The 22,391-nt window shown below is 44.0% G+C and overlaps 2 protein-coding genes across 2 annotated transcripts in view; one reads left to right on the forward strand and one right to left on the reverse strand.

Annotated features, from left to right (window-relative positions):
- The first annotated feature begins 1,215 nt into the window (after positions 1–1,215).
- PPT1 (palmitoyl-protein thioesterase 1) lies at positions 1,216–17,915 on the forward strand. The gene is made up of 9 exons (XM_010862726.1): positions 1,216–1,420; positions 6,057–6,166; positions 6,381–6,508; positions 6,988–7,058; positions 8,563–8,665; positions 11,893–11,983; positions 12,837–12,935; positions 14,685–14,756; positions 16,467–17,915. Exons 1-9 carry the CDS (start codon positions 1,297–1,299, stop codon positions 16,587–16,589), a joined length of 921 nt encoding a protein of 306 aa, XP_010861028.1. The 5' UTR covers positions 1,216–1,296; the 3' UTR covers positions 16,590–17,915.
- Positions 17,916–17,989: 74 nt separating this feature from the next.
- Positions 17,990–22,391, reverse strand: part of CAP1 (CAP, adenylate cyclase-associated protein 1 (yeast)) — a 38,622-nt gene continuing 34,220 nt past the window's right edge. Inside the window, exons 9-14 of the mRNA XM_010862814.1 lie at positions 22,277–22,380; positions 20,733–20,908; positions 20,443–20,566; positions 20,221–20,303; positions 19,762–19,905; positions 17,990–19,157 (exon numbers count right to left, since the gene is read on the reverse strand). Coding sequence (XP_010861116.1) covers positions 19,074–19,157; positions 19,762–19,905; positions 20,221–20,303; positions 20,443–20,566; positions 20,733–20,908; positions 22,277–22,380 — 715 coding nt within the window. The 3' untranslated portion in view covers positions 17,990–19,073. The remainder of the gene's footprint in view (positions 19,158–19,761; positions 19,906–20,220; positions 20,304–20,442; positions 20,567–20,732; positions 20,909–22,276; positions 22,381–22,391) is intronic.

The following is a 22,391-nucleotide window of genomic DNA, read 5'->3' on the forward strand; positions in this document are numbered from 1 at the left end:
TGAGTGTTGCCACAGCTTCTCTGGTTGCAGAGCATGGGACTCAGTAGTTGCCCCTCAGAACAACATATATATTTCCTGTAAAAATACAGTTCCTAGTTTTTCCTTTAAAATAGATCAAAAACATTTTCCCATGTCACTATATACAACTTTGGGCTTCCCGGGTGGTGCTAGTTGTGAAGAACTCTCCTGCCAATGCAAGAGAGGTAGGGTCGATCGCTGGGTGGGGAAGATCCCCTGGAGGAGAGTATGGCAACCCACTCCCCTATTCCTGCCTGGAGAACCCTAGGGACAGAGGAGGCTGGGAGGCTGCAGTCCATAGGGTTGCGAAAGAGTCAGACATGACTTAAGAGACTAAACAACCAGCACCACATATACAAATTTACCTATCCTTTAATAAAATCCACCTCACAATTTTCCATTATATAATGGATACACTTTAATTCACTTAAACTCTCCATTTAAACAATTTCAAAGTTTTGCTGAAAAAAATCATTTTTTTCTTTTGCGGGCAAGGATTGAGATTACTAATCTAGAGGCAAATGAAAAGTGGGAAATGGTGGATGAGAGGTTCCTACCATAATTCAGCTTTTGAGATTATACCAGAAAATGGCAGTGGCTTTTCCCACCATGCTTACATCCATCAGACGCTCTTGTCAATCTGGAAGTTGTGACACTTCTAGAAAACATGTACCTTCCCTCTCTATCTTAGCTTATACCAGTCCTTCTCTGGCATTTTATCTTTGCCTTTTGAAGTTCTATCTTTCCTTCACGATAGCAAACACCACACTGCTATGATTAGCCCTGGAAATTATAACTCTCCTTCAATTTCTGACAAAGAGCTGAGTCAGCTCTTTTTTCTTTCTTCCTTCTCTTTCACAAAGTACTTTTCTTCCAAAGGCAGGGCGATGCAAGGGTAAGAGCAAAGCCTTTGGATCCACCAACGTACTATCTCTGTGACATTGGTTACTAACCCACATTCTCAGTGCCTCAAGTGTCCTGACCTGTAAAATGGGGAGAAGGGTATTTGGGCGTGATGGGAATTAAAGCAGTTACCAGATGTAAAGCGCTTAGAACAGTGCTTGATGCACAGGAAGCACTGAGAATATGTTGGCACGCGTTTGATTTCTGATGGCGAGCAGTCTACTGGGGTAACTAGCCAGGAGAGACGCCCGTCGGACCGGGGCAACCCAGACGGAGGTGTGGCGGATGCGATGCGCCCGCGGCCGCGGCCGCCCTCGCGCCCGCGCCTGCATAGAGGCCGGGGCCAGGGGAGCGCGGTCACGTGATAGAGTCAAGATGGCGTCGTCCAGCTGCTTGTGGCTCTTGGCTCTCGCTTTCCTGCTGGGTTCCTGCGCTTCCCTGGCGCTGGGGCATCTCGACCCGTCGGCTCCCCTGCCGCTGGTGATCTGGCATGGGATGGGTGAGTGAAGGAGGGAGTGAGAAGAGAGTCAAAAAGGTTTCGCGACCCTTTCCCTCTCCGAGCCTGGGTTCGCGTCTGCAAAGTGCAAGTGTGGAGGGCGGGGACCGTGGTCACACAGGACCGGACTGGCTCCACGTTTTAGGATTTAGGGGTTATCCTGCATTGGAAAGGGAGATGATGAGGAAGGAGCTGTCTTTTGGTAAGCGCTCACAGCAGGCTGTGCACTGCGGTAGGGTTTTCCGCGGTGTCCTGGTTTAATCTCACGGCAGTGGCGTCAGGGTGCAGCATCCGACTCTCGCTCGGGAAGGCAGGGTTGTGCCTGCGCGACCGCGGTATCTCCATCCTTTTGTTCATTCATGCATTGAACAGAGATTTCTTAGGCACCTGTAATTCGTTTATACTTTTGACGCGTAGCTATTGACTACCTACTGGATCCTGAGGATACAGTAAACTAAACAGACTAAATTCTTTGCTCTTTTAGAACTTCCCAGTGGAAGAGACAAACGATAAATAAACATATGTCAAATGGTGATTCGTGCAATGGAGGAAAATAAAGCAGGGGAGGGGGAGGATAGAGAGTGCAAGTGAGGGCTTGCAGTTTCATAGAGCAAAGTCAGGATTTACTGAAAAAGTGATTATCTGAGCAAAGGCCTGAAGTCCATGAGAGAAGATGCCATGTGAGTATATGGTGGAAAGATCAGCAAATGCAAAGCCATGAGGCAGAAGTATATCTAGTATGTCTAGTGTGTTCAAGGAGCAACACTCAGGTCAGTGTAGCTGAAACGCAGTGAGTCAGAAGAAAATAGGGGTAGGAGGATGGCCTGCATATGTTGTTGGGGCTACTAAGGCTACTGTAGGAACTTTGGCTAGAAGAGATGGGACATTGTTGTGAGTTTTGAGCAGATGAGTGACATGATCTGATTTGCATTTTAAAAGCACTCTAGTTCCTATATTCCCTGATGCTGGGAATGATTGAAGGTGGGAGGAGAAGGGGACGACAGAGGATGAGATGGTTGGATGGCATCAGCAACTCAATGGACATGAGTTTGAACAAGCTCCGGGAGGTGGTGAAGGATAGGGAAGCCTGGCATGCTGCAGTCCATGGGGTCAAAAAGAGTCAGACACAGCTGAGTGACAGAACAAAGACAAGTTGCTATATTGAGACTAGATTGTAGGAGGTCATGGACCTTTGCAGGGAAAAAAGTTAGAAAGCTTTTGCAATAATCTAAACAAGATGCTGGGAAAGATTGAAGGTGGGAGGAGAAGGGGACGACAGAGGATGAGATGGTTGAATGGCATCACCGACTCAATGGACATGAGTGAGTAAACTCTGGGAGTTGGTGATTGACAGGGACGCCTGGCGTGCTGCAGTCCATGGGGTCACAAAGAGTCAGACATGACTGAGCGACTGAACTGAACTGAAATGAGGTGACGGTGACTTGAAAAAGTATAGTAAAAGGGGAGATGTTGAAAAGTAGTCAACATTTGGAAACAGTTTGAAGATAGAACCAGTAGGATTTGCTAACGGATTATATATGGCGTGAGAAAGGAGTCAAGGATGATTCCATGGCCTGGACAACGAGAAGGATGAGGTTGTCATTTTACCAAAATGGGGGAGCCTGTAGGGTGAAAATCAAGAATGTGCTTTGGGACTTACTAAATTTGAGATGTTTGTTACATATTCAGGAGATGTAGAGGCATTTGGAGTTTGGAGTCTTGAGACAGATACAGGCTGGAGGATTAAGTTGGGAACCTTTGGCATATGGCTAGTATTTAAAGCCGTGAGACTGGACAAGATCACCTAGGGAGTGACGATATTCAGAAGAGGAAAGAGGTCTAAAGACCGAGCTCTGAGGCATTCCCAGCATCTGGAGGATGTAGAGATGGAATGCATGTGTGCTAAGTCGCTTCAGTCATGTCTGACTCTTTTGAGCCTGTGGACTGTAGCCCGCCAGGCTCCTCTGTCCATGGAATTCTCCAGGCAAGAATACTGGAGTGGGTTGCCATTTCCTTCTCCAGGGGATCTTCCCTACCCAGGGATCAAACCAGATTCTTTACCCTTAAGCCACCAGGGAAGCCCCCAAGGGGATGGAGAGGAACTAGCAAAGGAGACAGAGATAGAACAGCTAGGGAGAAGGTGGAGTCAGGAGAGTGCAATGTCTTGGAAACCACGTGAAAATGTTTCAAGAGGAAGGGATAGCAAACTGTGAAATGTTGGTGATAGGTCAACTAAGATGAGGGCTAAGAATTGGTTATTGGATTTAACAATGGGAAGATCAGTAATGACCTTGATTAAACCACTTTTAGGGGAGTGGTGAGAGTGAGAACCTTATTGGAATAGGTGAAAGAAAAATGTTCAGAGAGGAATTAGAGTCAGTAAGTAGAGATTGTTCTTTCAAGGGTCTGTGCCAGGGCCTCAGGCTACTGCAGTGGAGTTAAAAGAGAGCATGAGAGCTCTGTGTTCTCCCAGAGCACAGTCTATTTGGAAGCCACCTAAGTAACCCGTGATTATAGTTCAGTGTGAGAAATAGAACATGCTCGAGCTCTTTTCCTTCTTTAAAAACGAATTTTTAAGTTTAGCTTTCAGGTTGAAAATGGAAAGATTAAGTTCAAAATGGAAAATGATCTTAGCCCACTTATCCTACTCAGCAGTCAGTCACTTTGCTTCCTATTCTTAGTTCTTGGTTCCCTGAAACAGGAAGAAAAAAAAGTGCAGAATGTGAGTTCAGCGTCAGCACTTACCTGAGCTTTCTTTACTTGTCTTGCTCTAGTCCTGGCCCTGAAGAGAGAGAAGATTTCAAGGTGCCTTGGGGCCTGTGAGCCGCAGATGCTCTAGACGATAAGAGAACACGCACCTCTGCTTATTTTCAATTGTGAATTTGGGGTCCCTATGATACCGTGTTGGGCTTTTGAAGTTATTACTTGTTAACAACATGAGCGGAGCAAAAAATGTTGTTCTTTTTGTTGTCGTTGAGGTGGAATTCATGTAACATACACTTAACCATGTTAAAGCATAAGTTCAGTGGCATTTAGTGTATTCATGTTGTGCAACCACCACTTCTCTCTAGTTTCAAAACTTTTTCATCACCGCAGAAAACATGTGTGCCCCATTTTAAGGAATTACTCTTCACCCCGTCTTCCCATCACCCCAGGAAATGTTCAGTCTGCTTTCTGTTTCAGTGGATGTGCCGGTTCTGGATGTGTCATATAAAAGGAACTATACAGTATGTAAGCTTTCATTTCTGGCTTATTTCACTTAAAATAACATTTTTGAGGTTCATCCATGTTGTAGCATGTTTCAATACTTTGTTCCTTTTTATGGCAGAATAGTATTTGCTTGTATATATCTACCATAATTTGTTTATCCAGTCATCCATTGATGGACTTTTGAGTGTTTCCCACCTTTAGCTATTACAGATAATGCTGCTTTAAATATTCTTGTACAGGGCTCTGTAGGGACATATGTTTTCCCTTTTCTTGGTTATGTATTTAGAATTGAAATTAATGGATCAAATGGTCATTGTGTATTTAACTTTTTGAGGAACCATCCAATTGTTTTCGCAGTTTCCACCAGCAATGTGAAGAGTTCCTGTTTCTCCCTGTCTTTGCCAACACTTGTTATTTTCTATTTAAAAGTTGTTTTTTTTTTTGCTTTGGATGATTTCTTTTTATTTTGCGTTTCATATATTATCCAGTTTCACATTCTCATAGGATCAGCAATTACAACAGCCACCTCGTCTCCCAAGTCTGAAAACGGCAAGACGGCCACGGCCGCGGCCAAAGGCGAAGCACTAATGTGCTCACGAAACAAAAAATTGCACAATTTTTCCTTCATTTTTCTTAAACTAATGGCTGACGCTAAGGCTCACTGCTGGAGAACGGAAACCCTTTTCTTCTTCATGCCTCAAACGAAAACGTTAAACTTATCTGACAAGGCGGACAAGGTCTCTTCATAATTAATTGCACACACACACGAAAAAAAAAGTTTTTTACATTTATTTTTTATTTTGGCTGCACTGGGTCTTCGTTGCTGTGTGAGGGCTTTCTCTGGTCGCAGTGTATGGGTTTCTCGTTGCGGTGGCTCCTCTTGTGGTGCAGGGGCTCTGGGGTGAGTGGGCTCAGTAGTTGTGGCACACAGGCTTAGTTCCCTGTGGCATGTGGCATGTGGTCTTCTAGGACCACGTCCCCTGCATTGGCAGGTGGATTCTTAACTACTGGACCACCAGGTAAGTCTGTTATTTTCCATTTTTAAATAAGTTAATTAAAAAAAATATTGAAGGCTTTAAAGGCATCTTAGTAGGTTTGCATTGGTACCTCATTGTGATTTTGATGTGCATTTCCTTAATGATCAGTGATGTTGAACATAATTTCATGTGCTTGTTGGCCATTTGTATATCTTCTTTGAAGAGATGTCTGTTCAAGTCCTTTCCCTATTTTAATTAGATTATCTTCTTGCTGACTCGTAGAGTTCTTTGTATATTTCAGATATTAAATGCTTACTAAGTATGTTTTGCAAATATTTTCTTCTCTGTGTTGACTTTGCATATTTTCATTAATGCTTTTGAAGTACAAAGTTTTAAAAAGTTAAATAATGTTGTTTTACTCATAAGTTTCCATGATTGTCTTTGTTGTCTAGGAGACAGCTGTTGTAATCCCTTAAGTATGGGTGCTATTAAAAAAATGGTTGAGAAGAAAATACCTGGAATTCACGTCTTGTCTTTAGAGATTGGGAAGACTCTCAGAGAGGTGAGGCGCTTCACCGTTCAGTTCCTTTGAAGGTTTGCTGACTGATTTCGTAGAATGTAATATTAAAATGCATTACCTTGCATTTTTAGCAGAAGACCATACAATGATACTTAAGTTCTTGAGTGGCTTATGAGGGTACCAACCTAAACAAGTTTGCCTCGTAGAGAAGGTGCCAGTGCTTGTGTTCAGCCCCGTCCTTTGATTTCTCTTTTAGGATGTGGAGAACAGCTTCTTTTTGAATGTCAACTCCCAAGTAACAACAGTGTGTCAGATTCTTGCTAAGGATCCTAAATTGCAGCAAGGCTACAATGCTATGGGATTCTCCCAGGGAGGCCAGTTTCTGTAAGTCCCTTTCTGTTATATCATACCACTTATATATCGTATCACGTGAAACTGACTGTTTGCCCTTTAATGCAGGTAGATCTATCCGTTTAGTGTTTCTGGAATCTTCATCTACCTTGGATGGGAAACTCTTCTAAAATAGCCCCTTGAAAGAAGCTCTGTGGAACTTAATTTATTTTCTATGAAAGAATAAAGATTTGTGTTTGGCTGTATCAGAGGAAAATAAATCCTGAAACTTTGTGGCTTTGGGGAACCACAGATTAAGTAACTTAATCTGGGAAGTTTTTTTTTTTAAACTTTTAATTTTGTATTGAGGTATAGTTGATTAGCAGATAATGTGAGTTTCCGGTGAACAGTGAAGGGACTCAGCCATACATATATATGTACCCATTCTCCCCCAGACTCCCCTGGGGAGTTGATTATTGATGATCTATTTCCATCTGACAGTGGAAACTGATAATCCCTTTTTTTTTCTCCAGGCGGGCAGTGGCTCAGAGATGCCCATCACCTCCCATGGTCAATCTCATCTCAATTGGGGGACAACATCAAGGTAACTTTGTCCTTTTTACCTAAAATATTCTAGCATCTCTATTTGTACAAGAAGTCAGCCATCCTCCCCCAAATCCTGTTTTGCTAAGCTATAACAAACTAGCCAGCAGGGATGACAAAACCGGATTCCAGACACCTGGAACACAGGGGAGTCATTACATTACTGCCTACTTTTCTCTAATATAATTGACATGATTTCCTGCAGTTGAGATGGTTGCAGCCGTGTAGCAGGCAGTGGTTGAGGAGTTTGGAAAGTCCAACAACCTTTCCTGTTTTGACGTGAGTGGTGTCATATTGAATTGGGACTTAGGCAGTGAATAGTGTCTAGACTTTTTTTGTCTGTAAAATTAACAGCAGAGATTAAATCTTTCAAAAAAAAAACACCCCAACAGGTTTGCTATTTAGATAGAATTAATAAACTTTTGGGGCAGATGTGTCTTGGGGTAGAACTTTATTTCTGTTCTGATGGATTTAGCTGTTAAGCTGGTTGAGTGTAGGAGCAGGATTCCCCTTATAATCAGTAAATTGAATTCATCCAATTAAGTGTTAATTGGGCAAGTAATTTGGTATTGTAGGGTCCCTCTCACAGAAAGAAGCTAAAATAAGACGCTGCCCATCTTACGGGAATTTTTCAGAGGAGGAAATAAAATAACAGGTAGGAAAATACTTTTTAAAAGTATATGTTTTATTCAGATGCAAATTGGTAGAAACAGCTTTATCATTCATTCATTGATTCCATGAATATTTATTGAAAACCTCAAAACAAGACCGATAAGGTTTCTGTCTTCATGAAACTTCCATCCTAGTAGGGGAGAGTAGACACGAAACAAGTAAGCAAACAAAATAAATACAGATAGCAGTAACTGTGATAAAGAAAAAAATACAATAATGGAAGAACAGTGGTTATATTTGTGAAAGGCCTGGCCGCTGGAACCAGAATGCTCATGTTCATATCTTGGCTCCATCACTTACTGTCTAACCTCAAAGTATCTAACTTCTCCATTTAAAAGTTTCCTATCTGTAATATGCTCTAAATAATGATTTCTACTCCACAGGGTGATTGTAAGGATTAAATTAATTATTGCCAATATATGCTTAGAATTGGTATGTCTGGTACCCCGCAAAATGTTATTGATGAGGACGCAGGTATAACTGGGTTGGGGGAGGAACAGGGGTTGAGCACTGCTTGAGTTAGGGTTCTCAGATATGACTTCTCTAAGCCAAGACCCAAGAGATGAGAATGAGGCCCCCTGTTGAAGCAGTGAGAGAGGCACATCCTTCAGAGGGGAGTGGGTGCAAAGGGCCTGAGGCAGAAAGGAGAGGGAACACCGGAGGAGGAGGGAGCTGGTTAGAGTATTAATTCCAAAGACATTATTTCCTTAAGAAATGAATGAATGAAATCAGGATCTATTGCTGGTTTTTTTGTTTCTCTCAATGCCCTGCACATAGTAGGTATTCAGGACGTGATTATTAAAGGCATGGGTATTTGTCTTCTGCTGCTGTAGGTGTTTTTGGACTCCCTCGGTGCCCAGGAGAAAGCTCACACATCTGTGACTTCATCAGAAAAACACTGAACGCTGGGGCTTACAACAAAGCTATACAGGAACGGTATGTACGGTTGGCCGAGAAGGATGCAGAACTGTCACCGCATGATGATATCACGCGGACTTGCATGCTAACCGTGATTCTAGGAGTAGTTGCTCGTGATATTTAAATGATATTCAAATGATTGTGAATATCTTTATACTATCTGCTTCATTTTATTGTAAATCTAAAGCTGCTCTAATAGTAATTTAAAGAAAGGGAGGACATTTTTCTATATAAGAAGAATGTAATTACAACAATACATTTTCATCTTAAAAAAAAAAACAAGCCTATAGAAATTACTCAAGCTAAGAAACTACTGTTAATATTTGAAGGACAGATTCTTTATATTGTCAGCAGCAAAGGGTTAACCTCTTACATCAGTGTCCTCAACTACATATGTTTGGGTATTTAAACATATTCAGAATTACTTTTGGAGTATGTTGTCCTTCAGTTGTTCCCAAACCTAAATGATATGTCAGACCCCCTGGGAAATTCATTAAAAATGAATTCCAGAGCTTCATCCCTAGAAATTTGGATTTAGTAGGTCTAGAATATTCTGGGTGATAGCTGAGATTTGGGATCAACTAGTATGGTTATGGGGCTTCCCAGGTGGCGCTAGTGGTAAAGAGCCTGCCTGCCAATGCAGGAGACGTAAGAGACTGGGTTTGATCCCTGGGTCAGGGAGATCCCCTGGAGGAGGGCATGGCAACCCACTCGAGTATTCTTGCCTGGAGAATCCCTTGGACAGAGGAGCCTGATGAGCTACAATCCATGGGGTCACAGAGGAATCAGACATGACTTAGTGACTAAACAACAACAAAGCAAAAGAATGGCAACAACGTGGCAAGAGTGCTGAGTCGTGTCCAACTCTTTGCGACCCCGTGGACTGTAGCCCACCACGCTCCTCTGTCCATGGGATTCTCCAGGCAAGAATACTGGAGTGGGTTGCCATTTCCTTCTCCAGGGGATGTTCCCGACCCAGGGGTCGAACCAGAGTCTTTGGCATTGCAGGCAGACACTATAACCTCTGAGCCACCAGGGAAGCTAAAAGAATAAACTGTGATAAACTCACAAGGGCAAAGAGAACAGAGAGGAGAGAAGAGATGGTGAAAAAGATGTCAGTATGTTTTTTGAAAGAAAGCAGATGAATGAGTGATAACTGTTTTAGCAGAGCAGAAAATTCTGAAACCTTTATGTCTATTGAAGGAAACACTGACAAGAAGGGACCAGTTCACTTTTTATAATCTCAGAAAGACTCAGGAATTTGACATCTAAGATACCTTGGTAGAGTAAGTGCATGAGACTCTTTGTTGAAAATCTGTAGAAACAATGATCAGACTCCCCGAATCCCTTAAGTGTATGTCCAAGTGACTGCTCGTCCCCAACCCTGACAAGAGAAGCCAAATTTATTTTCTGGAGCAGTTTAACTCAAGAAGTACCAGACTTTGTGATAATAAACACAGGATGGTGATAAGATACCATAGTGAAAACCCACCTCCTCCTGTTTGATTCCCAGAATGATAGCAGCCAGGTTATTCCTCCTTGGCAGAAGTTTGATGGATCCCTCCCTGAAAAAACTGATTGGTCCCAGAGAGATCTGCAGGTTGATGTTTCGCAATCCTCCAACAAATCAGGACTCCTTTTGACTAGCACGTAGTGGAACCACCAGTAGATAGCTGTCTAAATTAAAAGACACTTACTCCTTGGAAGGAAAGTTATGACCAACCTAGACAGCATATTAAAATGCAGAGACATTACTTTGTCAACAAAGATCCGTCTAGTCAAGGCTATGGTTTTTTCAGTGGTCATGTATGGACGTGAGAGTTGGACTGTGAAGAAAGCTGAGCGCCAAAGAATTGATGCTTTTCAACTGTGGTGTTGGAGAAGACTCTTGAGAGTCCCTTGGACTGCAAGGAGATCCAACCAGTCCATTCTAAAGATCAGTCCTGGGTGTTCATTGAAAGGAGTCATGTTGAAGCTGAAACTCCAGTATTTTGGCCACCTCATGCGAAGAGCTGACTCATTTGAAAAGACCCGGATGCTGGGAGGGATTGGGGGCAGGAGGAGAAGGGGACAACAGAGGATGAGATGGTTGGATGGCATCACCAACTCAATGGACATGGGTTTGGGTAGACTCCAGGAGTTGGTGATGGACAGGGAGGCCTGGCATGCGTCAGTTCATGGGGTCGCAAAGAGTTGGACATGACTGAGCGACTGAACTGAACTGTGTGAAGAACTTCCAACTGTGTGAAGAACTTCCATTCAGCTCAGTGAAAGTGAAAGTGGCTCAGTTGTGTCTGACTCTTTGCAACCCCATGAACAATACAGTCCATGGAATTCTCCAGGCCAGAATATTGGAGTGGGGAGCCTTTCCTGTCTCCAGGGGATCTTTCCAACCCAGGGATTGAACCTAGGTCTCCCGCATTGCAGGCGGATTCTTAACCAGCTGAACCACAAGGGAAGCCCAAGAAATCTGGAGTGGGTAGTCTATCCCTTCTCCAGCCGATCTTCCCCACCCAGGAACTGAACCAGGGTCTCCTGCATTGCAGGCGGATTCTTTACCAACTGAGCTATCAGGGAAGCTCTTGTTTAAATATGAACAGTGAGCCAAGGACCGCCACCCACCCCTCCATCAGACATCTGAGGAAAGCTTCCAAAATAGAAGATAGATCAAAACAACAAAAAGTAAAAAGGGACTTGGAAGAAACAGATGGCAATTCAAGAAGCTGAAGGAAACCTTAAACAAAAAAAAAGCCTATATTATTATCTTCAGAGAGAAAGAGATCATCCATGACTCTAGAAAAGAATTCAAATAAAACCAATCATTAAAGAGTAAGAGAGAGATCCTGGAAGTTCAAAATAAGATAGCCCAGGGACTTCCCTGATGGTCCAGTGGTTAAGACTGAGTTCCCAATGCAGGGGAGCCTGGGTTCGATCCCTGATCAGGGAACTAGACCCCCCTTAGTACCAGCTAAGGCTGTGGCAGAAACAAGATGCAGTGATGGACAGCAGTGGAGGAGGTGCCTAGTTTGGCCAGAATGGTCTTTGAAGAAAAGATATTTAAGCTAGGTCTCAAGGACAAGAAGGAAGGAGCATAGGAAATGCTAAGGAAAAAGGGATCAGGCAGCAGGAACAGAAGGCTCTGGTCTTTTGCCCCTTCGGTCTCTTGGTGGCCTGTGCCCAGGGCCAGCCTCAGGCATACTGACTAGTGTGCCGCTTGGTCACCTTTATTTTTTTTTCTCCCGCAGCCTGGTGCAAGCAGAATACTGGCACGACCCCATCAGGGAGGACATATACCGCAACCACAGCATCTTCCTGGCAGATATTAATCAAGAGAGAGTAAGCACCCAAGCCAGGCTACCATAATTGTGCATTCCCTTTCCTGTTAGGGACATTATAAACAGATGAGCAGTGACTGTCCAAATATCCCAGGCAGAACCCAGGAAACCGGAAGTTCTGTGTTGGGGGAGGCAGTGCTTATGAGGTTCAGTTCCTTCTGCTGCTGCTGCTGCTGCTGCTGCTAAGTCGCTTTAGGGAGGCTGAAATTCATTTGGCTTTCTTCCTGTGGATTCTTCCTGTTGCCTAGTGTTGAAGCAGCGGGGTGAACTCAATAGGTGCTGGCTGGCAGGAAACTCAACTGCTGCCTTACTGAGGGAAGCCTTTCCAGTGGATCGCTTTGGGGTCGTATTTTTTCAGAAGAGTGATTTACTTAAGAAGAGAGACTGCACAGGGCACTGAGTGCGTCCCAGAGATGAACATGGGTTGGGAGATTCTGGCTCAGTTTTATTGGCATATCTGGAGGTTTAAAACAAACAAACAAAAACAGAATTTGAAGAGGGGGGCGACGGTAACAGAATAGTATGGCAGAACCACTCAGAGTTCGCAGTTTCTTATTTTGCCTTGGCTTTCTCTGGCTAGAAGCCTTTAACCTATGTGATGGAGACCTGTGGAGTGCAGTGAGAGATTCATGGTGGCCATCTGTCCGCCATGGTTGCTGGGAGCAGTCAATCAGATGGCATGTTAAGAAAAAGGCTGTACCTGGTGTGTTCTGGGCAGGAAGCGAGAAAAGCAGCCCATTACCATGGAGAAGAAACCCAGGGTCACGCAGACCAGAGCACTGCAAGCTTTTAATTCCCTGGCTAGAATCTGATGGTAATGTCCCCACGGTTCTTACTATTGCCTTTTCCTCCAGGGTGTCAATGAGTCCTACAAGAAAAACCTGATGGCCCTCAAGAAGTTTGTGATGGTGAAATTCCTCAATGATACCATTGTGGACCCTGTGGATTCTGAGGTGAGACGCTTCTTAGGCCACAACATGCCAGGAGACTGGCAGAGAAATGGCATTAAAACATAGCTGCCTGAGGACTTCTCTGGTGGTTCAGGGGTTAAAACTCTGTTCTCCCAATGCAGGGGATGCAGCTTCAGTCCCTGGTCAGGGAACTAAGATCCCACATGCTGCAACCAATACCCAATGTAGCCAAATAAATAAATCAATTTTAAAAAAACAAAAAAAACCCCCACAGCTGCCTACTCGGAAGAATTGTCAGTCCCTTCCACCCACATTTGTGTAGAGCAGGGGTTCTGAGGTCTATAAATGGGACACTCAGGGTTGTAACCCTCCACAACCCAAAACTGTTTGCAAACTTATATACAGTTGACCCTTGAACAACATAGGGGTTAGGGACGCTGGTGCTTTGCACAGTCAGAAATCTACATATAACTTATAGTTGTCCCTCAGCATCCACAGTACTGAACAAAATCCACAAAAAAGTGGACCCGAGCAGTTCACACCCATGTTGTTCAAGGGTAAGCTGAAGTTGCATTCTCTGAGGAAGGGTCTGAAATTTTTTATCAGATTTTTAGAAATCTGTGATCCAGAAAAGGTTCAGCAGCACCAGTCCAAAATCTGTAACTACCTGAGGTTCACATTCACGTTCAGCCTTGACTTGGCTTTGATTTCTTTCCAACCTAATCTTACTTCATGATCCCTTCATCCCCTCTCGGACCAAGTCATATTGCGCTACTGGAAATGCCCTGCTCCCGGCCCGGGTTTCTTGTGTTCCTTTGTTCATGCTTTAGTCTCTAAAATGCCCTTCCCTGGGCTTCTCCACCTGACAGGCTCCTGTTCAGCTCAGATGTCATTTCCTCCATCCAGAAAGCCACCCCTCTTCTAGGCAGAATTTACTCCCTCTTAAGAATTATCAGCCTCTATAATATCAGTGTTCATCACACTGTGTCAGAGCACACCACAGCCTATGGGCTGAATCCACCCTGCACCTGCTTTTGTATGGCCCACGAAGGAAAATGGTTTTTGTTTTTAAATGGTAGAAAAAAGTAAAAAACTTTGATAATGTGAAAATTACATGAGTTACAAATTTCAGTATCTATAATAGTTTCATTAGAATGCAGCCATATTGAGACTTCCCTGGCAGTCCACTGGTTAAGACTCCAAGCTTCCACTGCAGGGGATGTGGGTTTGATGCCTGGCCAGGATCCCACATGCCATGCTGGGATGCAGCTGGGAGCTGGTGGGCAGAGACAGAGGAAAAAAAGAATGCAGCCATATTCATTTAAAAAATACTGTCTCGTGGCTTTTGTATTACAATGGCAGTATTTAGTAGTTGCAACCACGTGGCCCCTTAAAGCCTGAATTATTTTGTGTTTATTATGGAAAAGTTTGCTGACTTCCATGCTAAACAATTAGTTGTGTCTGTGCATTGGACCAGAGCTGCTTAAAAGTAGGGACTGTATACATAAATTCATCTTGGAATGTTTATACCACACAAGGATTTTCAGAGTAGGTGCTCAGTAACTGTAGGAAGCAGCAATTCTAGGGAACTGGAAAGCTCTTCGGAATGATTAACTCACACCTCAGGATCCACCCTTAAGAAGAAATGACTCAAGACATGCTTTGTTGCCCCTCCTTGCTGCAGTCTTAGGGAGTTGTTCGTCAGTAGTCTTAGCTACTAGCCAGTCTTGAAGTAGTTGGCGATGTGTGTGTGTATCTGATCTGACCTCCTTTCTTCCTCCTCTCCTGTAGTGGTTTGGATTTTACAGAAGTGGCCAAGCCAAGGAGACCATTCCCTTACAGGAGAGCACCCTATACACACAGGTAACTGGGGAGGGGAGGTGCCGTCCTTGTCAGCTCAGTTCTGGGAGCTGCTAGGTGCTTTGGTGACATACCTGGTCCTGTACACTCCAGCACAGCAGGTGCTGTGGGCAAGACTCGTTAGGCTGCTGATTCTGGCACCAGCTTATCAGGCACTGGTTTACTGAAGTCTCCATCCTGAAGGTTAAAGGACCTGTTCCTCGTGTTTTCAGGCCTGGGCAAGGAACATATCTCTAACTCCTTCTGATAACAGGGTTAGAACTGGCTTCCTTTGCTGAGGCACAGTCCATCACAAATCCAAAGAGCCCCCACATGAGAAAATATGGAGGGCTGTTACTTCAAAACACTAATATCAATAGATGCTGTTAAACCAGGCACTGACAGGGGAAAGCTCCTCCTGCAGGAGACTGGGAGGAACAGAGCTATGAATTTTGTTCAGGGTAGGCTTTTTTCTCAAGCAGCTTTTCACCACTCCCAGTTCTGGAGTCTCCCACATTCTCAGGCTTTTATCTTGGAGATACTTTTCCTAAAGTGCAGAAATGATACATCTGAACCACTTGCCTTCTATTCAGATCCCAAGTAATTTCAGAGGCCAATTGTCATCTCTTGGCTTTTCTCCTGCCTCTGGTGCTCTGCTGCGGGTGAGGTAAAAGGAAGCTAGGGTCTGTTAAGAGTTTTGCAAGCTACACTTAAGAACTTGTCATGAAACTCAAATTGGTGGTTTGATGCTTTTGAACTGTGGTGTTGGAGAAGACTCATGAGAGTCCCTTGGACAGCAAGGAGATCCAATCAGTCCATACTAAAGATCAGTCCTGAGTGTTCATTGGAAGGACTGATGTTGAAGCTGAAACTGCAGTACTTTGGCCACCTGATGCAAAGAGCTGACTCATTTGAAAAGACCCTGATGTTGGCAAAGATTGAGGGCAGGAGAAGGGGACAGAGGATGAGGTGGCTGGATGGCATCACTGACTCAATGGACATGAGTTTGGGTAAACTCTGGGAGTTGGTGAATAGGGACGCCTGGCATGCTGCAGTCCACGGGGTCTCAGTTGGACACGATTGAGAGAGTGAACAGCAGGAGCAGCATTCTGGCACCATCCTAACTGCTCATCTCCCCAGCCACACTTGTTCAACAACCCAGCTGTCATGACTTATCCAGCTGCCGAATGTTGAAGTGTCTGAGTTTTGTTATCTAAGAGTTGGGTATGTTTTAAGTTCTCTAGCTAATGTTCTCCCATCTTTGGCTCAGTCCCAGTTGACATTTTGAGGCGGTTTTGTCCATGGCTTGCCCACTTGTAGGTGGTCCTCCGGAAGCTTTGGGAGACTTTCCAGAAAGCAGAGTATAAAAGTGTATAGAACAACCTCAACGGCACGTAACTTTTTTCCCAATTGCTTGACTCCATAAAAATCAGAAGACAATAATGGACCACCGCCCATCCCCATGGTGTCCTGAGAGAAGACCGATCAGCTTAGATACACAGTGGACCAAAACCCTACCACCCAAGGCTTCAAGCAAGGAGAGGAACAGCCATCAAAAACACGTTTTTAATATTCAGGGGAAAAAATGGGAGGGAAGTATCCTTATTTGCATTTCATTTACCTAAATTTTAATACTCAAGAGAAAATACTGCATTTTTGAGAATATCTCGTTAACATTATTTATGATTTTACTGTGAAACCATTAAGCTTCTTAATTATGCCTTATCTCTACAGGACCGCCTGGGGCTAAAGGCAATGGACAAGGCCGGACAGCTGGTGTTCCTGGCTCTTGAAGGTGACCATCTTCAACTGTCTGAAGAATGGTTTTACGCCCACATCATACCCTTCCTTGAGTGAAACCCTTGTAGTCTGAACCAGAGCTCAGGGAACCCCTCCCACTCCCAAACCAGTTCCCTCTATGCCCAAGCCTGAGCTCAGATCCAGCTAGCAACTAATCCTTTTCTCTAGTCATCATCGAACATGCCCCGCTTGGAAAGATCCAAGATACGAATCTTATCCTTTGCCTCATCCTATCAGCAGATGGTGCTGAATGCCAATTTAATTAGCTAATAGCCGTGGAGCTTGTTTTACAGCCTCTGATATGGTCAGACTCTTTTAGGAATCAGGAGTTTGCTGCAGGTCAGTGCCAGAGCTTTGCCCAGGCCTGGATGAGACTGAACAAACTGAACCAATGAAATAGTCTAAGATGAGTGACTTTCTCAGGAAAATCTAGCCACATCTCAAGCCAAGGGGCCAGTACTCAGGCCTGAGGTATTCACAAAAAATGCTTTAACTGTTCTGGTGATTTGACCAGTGCTCGGAAAAGTATCGCTTGGCTAATGCATCCATGTAATTTCTTTATGGCTGTCCTCCTCTGAGTATGTTGCTTTCTGTGTGTCTTGGGTATTATTTTACAAATTCCGGCAGCCCATGATCTTGCCTTGGTAGCACTGTCTCCTTAGGTAGTGATGAATTAGTTGCTCTGTCACAAAAGGAGGGAAGTAGCACCCAACTGGATTGCTTAAGGCAGGAAGTATACATATTGCTTAACTTAGATGGGGACAATAGGGAGGTTTAAAGAAAAATGTAAAAATTTAAAAAGGAGGAGGTAGCTGGTTCTTTCCATTCCACCCTTGATAAACCTGTCCCTTCTGAATATGACTGGTGGTCTGGATTCCAGAGTTACTCTATTGCTGGCGTTAGCAAAGAATGGGAGGGGGAAAAATATGAACAGATCAGGCTTTCTAACTTCCATCTCAAAAATGTGTATTACCAGCACACTCCAAACTGCTTCTGATGTGTTCTGTGAAAAAACAAAAAAAGATTGCTCAAGGAAGCTTAGGGAACATTCCATATCCCTTTTCTCTTGGGAGATCAACCCACCTTAGACTATTAAGGACTCTTTTGAGAATTTCTGCTAAAGACAACATCTTAGCCCCTGACTCCCTTACCCCATGAAATCCTAGCACCACTTCTGGAAGACTGTTCTGCAGAATGCCCCATCTGTGGAAATGATTAGCTGCATTTGGGGGAAGCACTTTCTTAAGTGCTACAAAGTTTACCTTCTGGTTTTCCTTCACCTCTTTCAAGACTTTTCAACTGAAACAAAGGGATGAAAGGCAAGAAGTGGGGACGGGTGAAAACAATTTTATGAAGTCGTCTAAAATAAAGAGTAGTTTCTTATCCTTGGTGTCATTTTTCTTTTCAAAGTTCTTACATCTCTGTTCAGCAAATATCATACATAAATACTAAGCGAGTTTGGTATTAATTTTATTCTATTTTCTGTATAACTTTAAGTACATAAAGGTTTATTTCCACAGGCCTCAGGAAATGGGTAGAAATCACAGGACAATCTCTCTTCCCACCAAAAAAAAGTTGCATATTTTGGTAAAGTGTCTGTCCTAGAGGAAAAACTGAAAGTTGCATTAGCAAGGCTGTGCAAGGTTTTTACACAAGACCTAAAACAGCCTGCAGTGGAGATTTCTAGTCCTTTGTTCAGGTGCCCAGACAGAAGCCACAAGTTGTGAGCGTGACAGGGCCATGGAAGCAGTGAAGACGGACAATGGGCACCTAGAATGGAAGGAGAAAGGGAGCCAGATTGCTGGGAATGGTGCAGTTTTCCTTTTTTTTCACTCTTTTAAAGTCATCTCTGTAGGAAGGTGCTGGGCAGGGGCCCAAGAGAGAAAGGGTCCGAGACTCCCTTAGCTGGCCTGGGGGCAGGGCACCACCACAGCAGCCTCCACAGGACAACCTACGGCCAGGTTTGGCCAGGTGCGGGATGGAATGCAGAAGAAAAGGAATGCTCGTAGGAAATCATTTTCCTAGGAATGCTAGATGGCCAAGCTTCAGCCTTTGGTCCCATGCAACCCTTGCCGCACTTGTCAATAGTGATAATTAGTTTAAGTTAGAAGAACTAACTAGGATCAGCTTCTGTTACCTTCACACTTGTTGTTAGAAAAAGGTTAACTTGTGTGAACATTCTGACCTGTTAATTCCTGGGACTGCTATAGTCTTCCCAAAAGACTATTTGTTGGTCAAATAACCCCAAAGGCTGAAAGCTAAAACACACCTGTCCTGGTCTGCAGTTGCTTAAAAATGGACTGGCGGTGTGGTTGAGCTGATATGAAAGAGCTGCACCTTCCTGCGGAAGATCAACTGACCTGCTATCCCACCCCAAATCTCAGCCTGAGGTATATTTCAGTGAAGGCAGGTAGCTGTGCTTCTCAAAGCAGAGAAGCAGTTTAAGAGCAGAAAGGTAGAGGAAATCTAAAAAAGAACCGTCTTGATACAGATTTATCCCATGGTGTGAGGGAGAGGACAAGGAACCCAGTGGCACTTCGCTTATCCAGCAATTTCTGTCACTGTGGTGACCAACTTCTGCCCATTCCATAGGGTCTTAAACTGCTCAGGGACTGGGAACTCATTCTGCAAATAGAGAAACAACAAGTTTAAACCTGAGCTAGGCCAACATGGGGCTAATTAAATCTTAACACTTTTCTCCCAATGCCTGTATGCACTAAACTGTGAGAGCAAGTAGGATGTAATGAGGGAAACGGAATCCTCTTGTGAAAGCCTGGCTATGGGGGCTATGGAACTGGCAGCACCACATCTTAGAGACCACCTGCCCCACCACTGACACAGTGACGAAGCAGTGCAGTGCAGGAATGAGGACAGAGCCTCCAAAGCTAGACAGATGGAGGTGGCAGTCTATTTCCTACTGACCAGTGACCCTGGACAGCTGTTACGCCTGTGAGGTACAGATGGGAATGTGAATGGCTCACAGGGTGCTGTGACTCAACCCCAGTCCTTTCTGCTACCCTGAGCATCTGCTCAGCCTAAGAAAGCCAGAAACCACTCTCCTTAGGGGGTCTACTCTGTGGGACCACCTCAGGCTTCCATGTGCGTGAGGTGTGCACAGCTGGGTTGGACCTCACTTGGTGCAGAATGTCCATCAACTAGCTTTCTCCAACACTAGCCTTCAGGCCCTTCTGGTTTCACATCATACTACTAAAGGGATCAAGAAACTTACGAAGTCACCGCCTTCTGTAGGAATGAGGACATTCATCTCAGAAGATTTGGCACTGACTATCTCACAATCCAGGGAGTTCTTGCTCAGGTAAACGTGGCAGCCATCTGTTTTGTTGATGGAAATGGTTGGCACTTTACCCATTACCTGCAGAGGAAACCAAGAGCACTGAGTTCTGGCCTCTGGAAGAACAACAGTTAACTGTGGGAAAAGCTTTCCCTGTTTCACAGGAGCACATGAACAACTCACAGGTGTACAACAGATACTGGATACTAGGGGTGGGTGGGGATGGTGCTGGAAACAGCTCACGCTAAGGGCCAACTCTTTTCCTGCCACATACGGAGCAGCTCAGCTTACAGACCCCACAGAGTCAGATTTCTACCAGGGCAACATCTGTGGGTCGGCTGTGTCTCTTTCAATTAATCCCCGAGACCAAAGGAAGGAGCCAAGGTATCGAGTTACCTGAACTTTGACATCCTTACTATTGATTATCTCCACAATGCCCACCACGTCATCAAACACCAGACCAAGTTTCTTACAGTTATCTAGGAGAAGAAAGGGAGCAGGTTAACAGTATAAATTTAAAGGAAAACACTCTATTAAGAATCTCTAGAAATAGGGGAGGTAGGGTGCCAGCCCTCTTAAGCTCTAGGACAGAGCCTGCCTGGGCCAAGAAGAACTCACCTACAGTAATGGAGTTAATTTTGCCCTTGATCTGCAATGTTGAGTTCACACACTTGAATATGTAAGCCACCTGTTTCAGCTCTGTATCCTCTATCATCAGGTTGGAAACATTCTCCTGATTTTCCTGTTAAAGAGATCCCTTTTTAGGAACCTCATCACTAAGCACACCCCCAAAACCAGACTATGCCAAACTTTCTTTCTTGTAATCAAAAGCCTGCACTCGTTTGGCTGCGCCCCGTTTAGTCTCTGTGCCCCCACTTGTTCCCCCACTCTGGGCATTTTTAACTCACCACTCTCCACTTCTTGCCCTCCAGTTCAAGTAGGGCTGGCTCCTTCTTTGCGACTGGTTTGGGGGGATCTGGTTTAGATGCAGAGAAGGGTTTGGGGCCACTTCGTATCAGACCACTCTGAGCCTTCAAGGCAGGGTTCTTGTGAGTCTTCATGTCATCAGATACGTGTTTCAGGGCTGTAAGAACAACAGCTGCTTTGTTCCTGTCCTTCATACCAGGGCTTTGAGCTGAGGCAATAATCAACTTCTGCTATCAGAAGTTACACTGATCCTTAACCAAAAATTCAAAGCCAAAACCCAGAGCCTCTGAGATGTTCTCTCTCACACCGTTGGAGAAGCACTTGTATAATTCTCTTCTACCTCAAGGTTAAATTATAAAATTCCACTAAAAAATAAATAAAATGCAGAATGTGTATATACGGGGGGATGGGGATAAAAACACAAGAAAAAGATCTAGAACGACACTAAGTATATACTCACAAAATACGTACACAGTTTTTAAATCAACAGAGGAAGAAAAAGTACTATGTGATAATAAAGAAAATTTGGTAAAAGGAAAAATAACCTCATTCACAGCTAACTTACCACCCACCCCCAATCAGTGCTGGCACTTGAAACTTCCCTTCCAATGATTTTTCTATTCATAGTTGTTTTTTATTTAGATGTAAGCATACACACTTAGACCAAAAAAAACTTGGTTTAACCAATTAACACAGTACAATTTTTCTCAAGTTAGCCTATAGTTTCTAAAAATATATTTTTTTAAGGGAAAAAAAATTCCACAATCGCCCTCAATAGGCTGACACGTGCCTTGCTTATGAACAGAGCCCAATCTACATAAGCAACACTAGCTTTTTAGTATCACCACTCCGTGTGGTTAGTTTTTTTCTTTAAACACTGCATGGTTCATGGCAGAAAAAAGACTTAACGGTTGCATAATATTCCATCAAAAGGAACATACCACAGTTAACCATTTCTCTTAAAGTTGGATATACAGATTGTTATACCATTCTTAGCCACTATAAATAATAATGTCTAAAACTTGTCCTTTGAATATTTTTATAGGTAGATTCTTAGGAGAGTGTTGTATAATTTAGACTTCAACCTACTGTATATGAGCCTTTTCTATGCCAACATTAGGTCATTCTTATGCAAGTTTTCCGTTATGACTAATACACATCCTCGGAAGAAGTTAACCACCCTCTTCCATGATGACTTCCCAAAGAGACCATGTGGTAACATGGAAAAAGCTCTAGGGAGAACCACTGGCACCATGCCTTGGCACAATACAGAAGGTACTCTGTACGTGCCCCTTAAATCACTTCTAATGGGAAGAGAGATTCCCACAACTATAATGACCCATTTTCAATTTCCATTTAAGCCAGCTCTGCTGTCCCTTTAGGCAACCTGAAAGAATGTAACAACCCAAAAGAACCTCCCATAAACAAACCATGATTCTGGTTTACAGACTACCAGGTTGCTAGCTGGTAAGTTCTTGCCAAAACAAGTTGTTTACTGACTCCTCTTGCCAAAGCGTTCACTTACCATGTGTGATGCTCTCCCCCTGATTAATCTGCGCAAACAGTGCTGAGCGTGAAGCAGAGTCATCTGAGCCTGAACTGGTGGGGACTGGGGGGGGAGGTGGACCTGGGGGGGGAGG

The sequence above is a fragment of the Bison bison genome, unplaced genomic scaffold, assembly GCF_000754665.1.
Source record: "Bison bison bison isolate TAMUID 2011002044 unplaced genomic scaffold, Bison_UMD1.0 scf7180017864484, whole genome shotgun sequence".
NCBI lineage: Eukaryota > Metazoa > Chordata > Mammalia > Artiodactyla > Bovidae > Bison > Bison bison.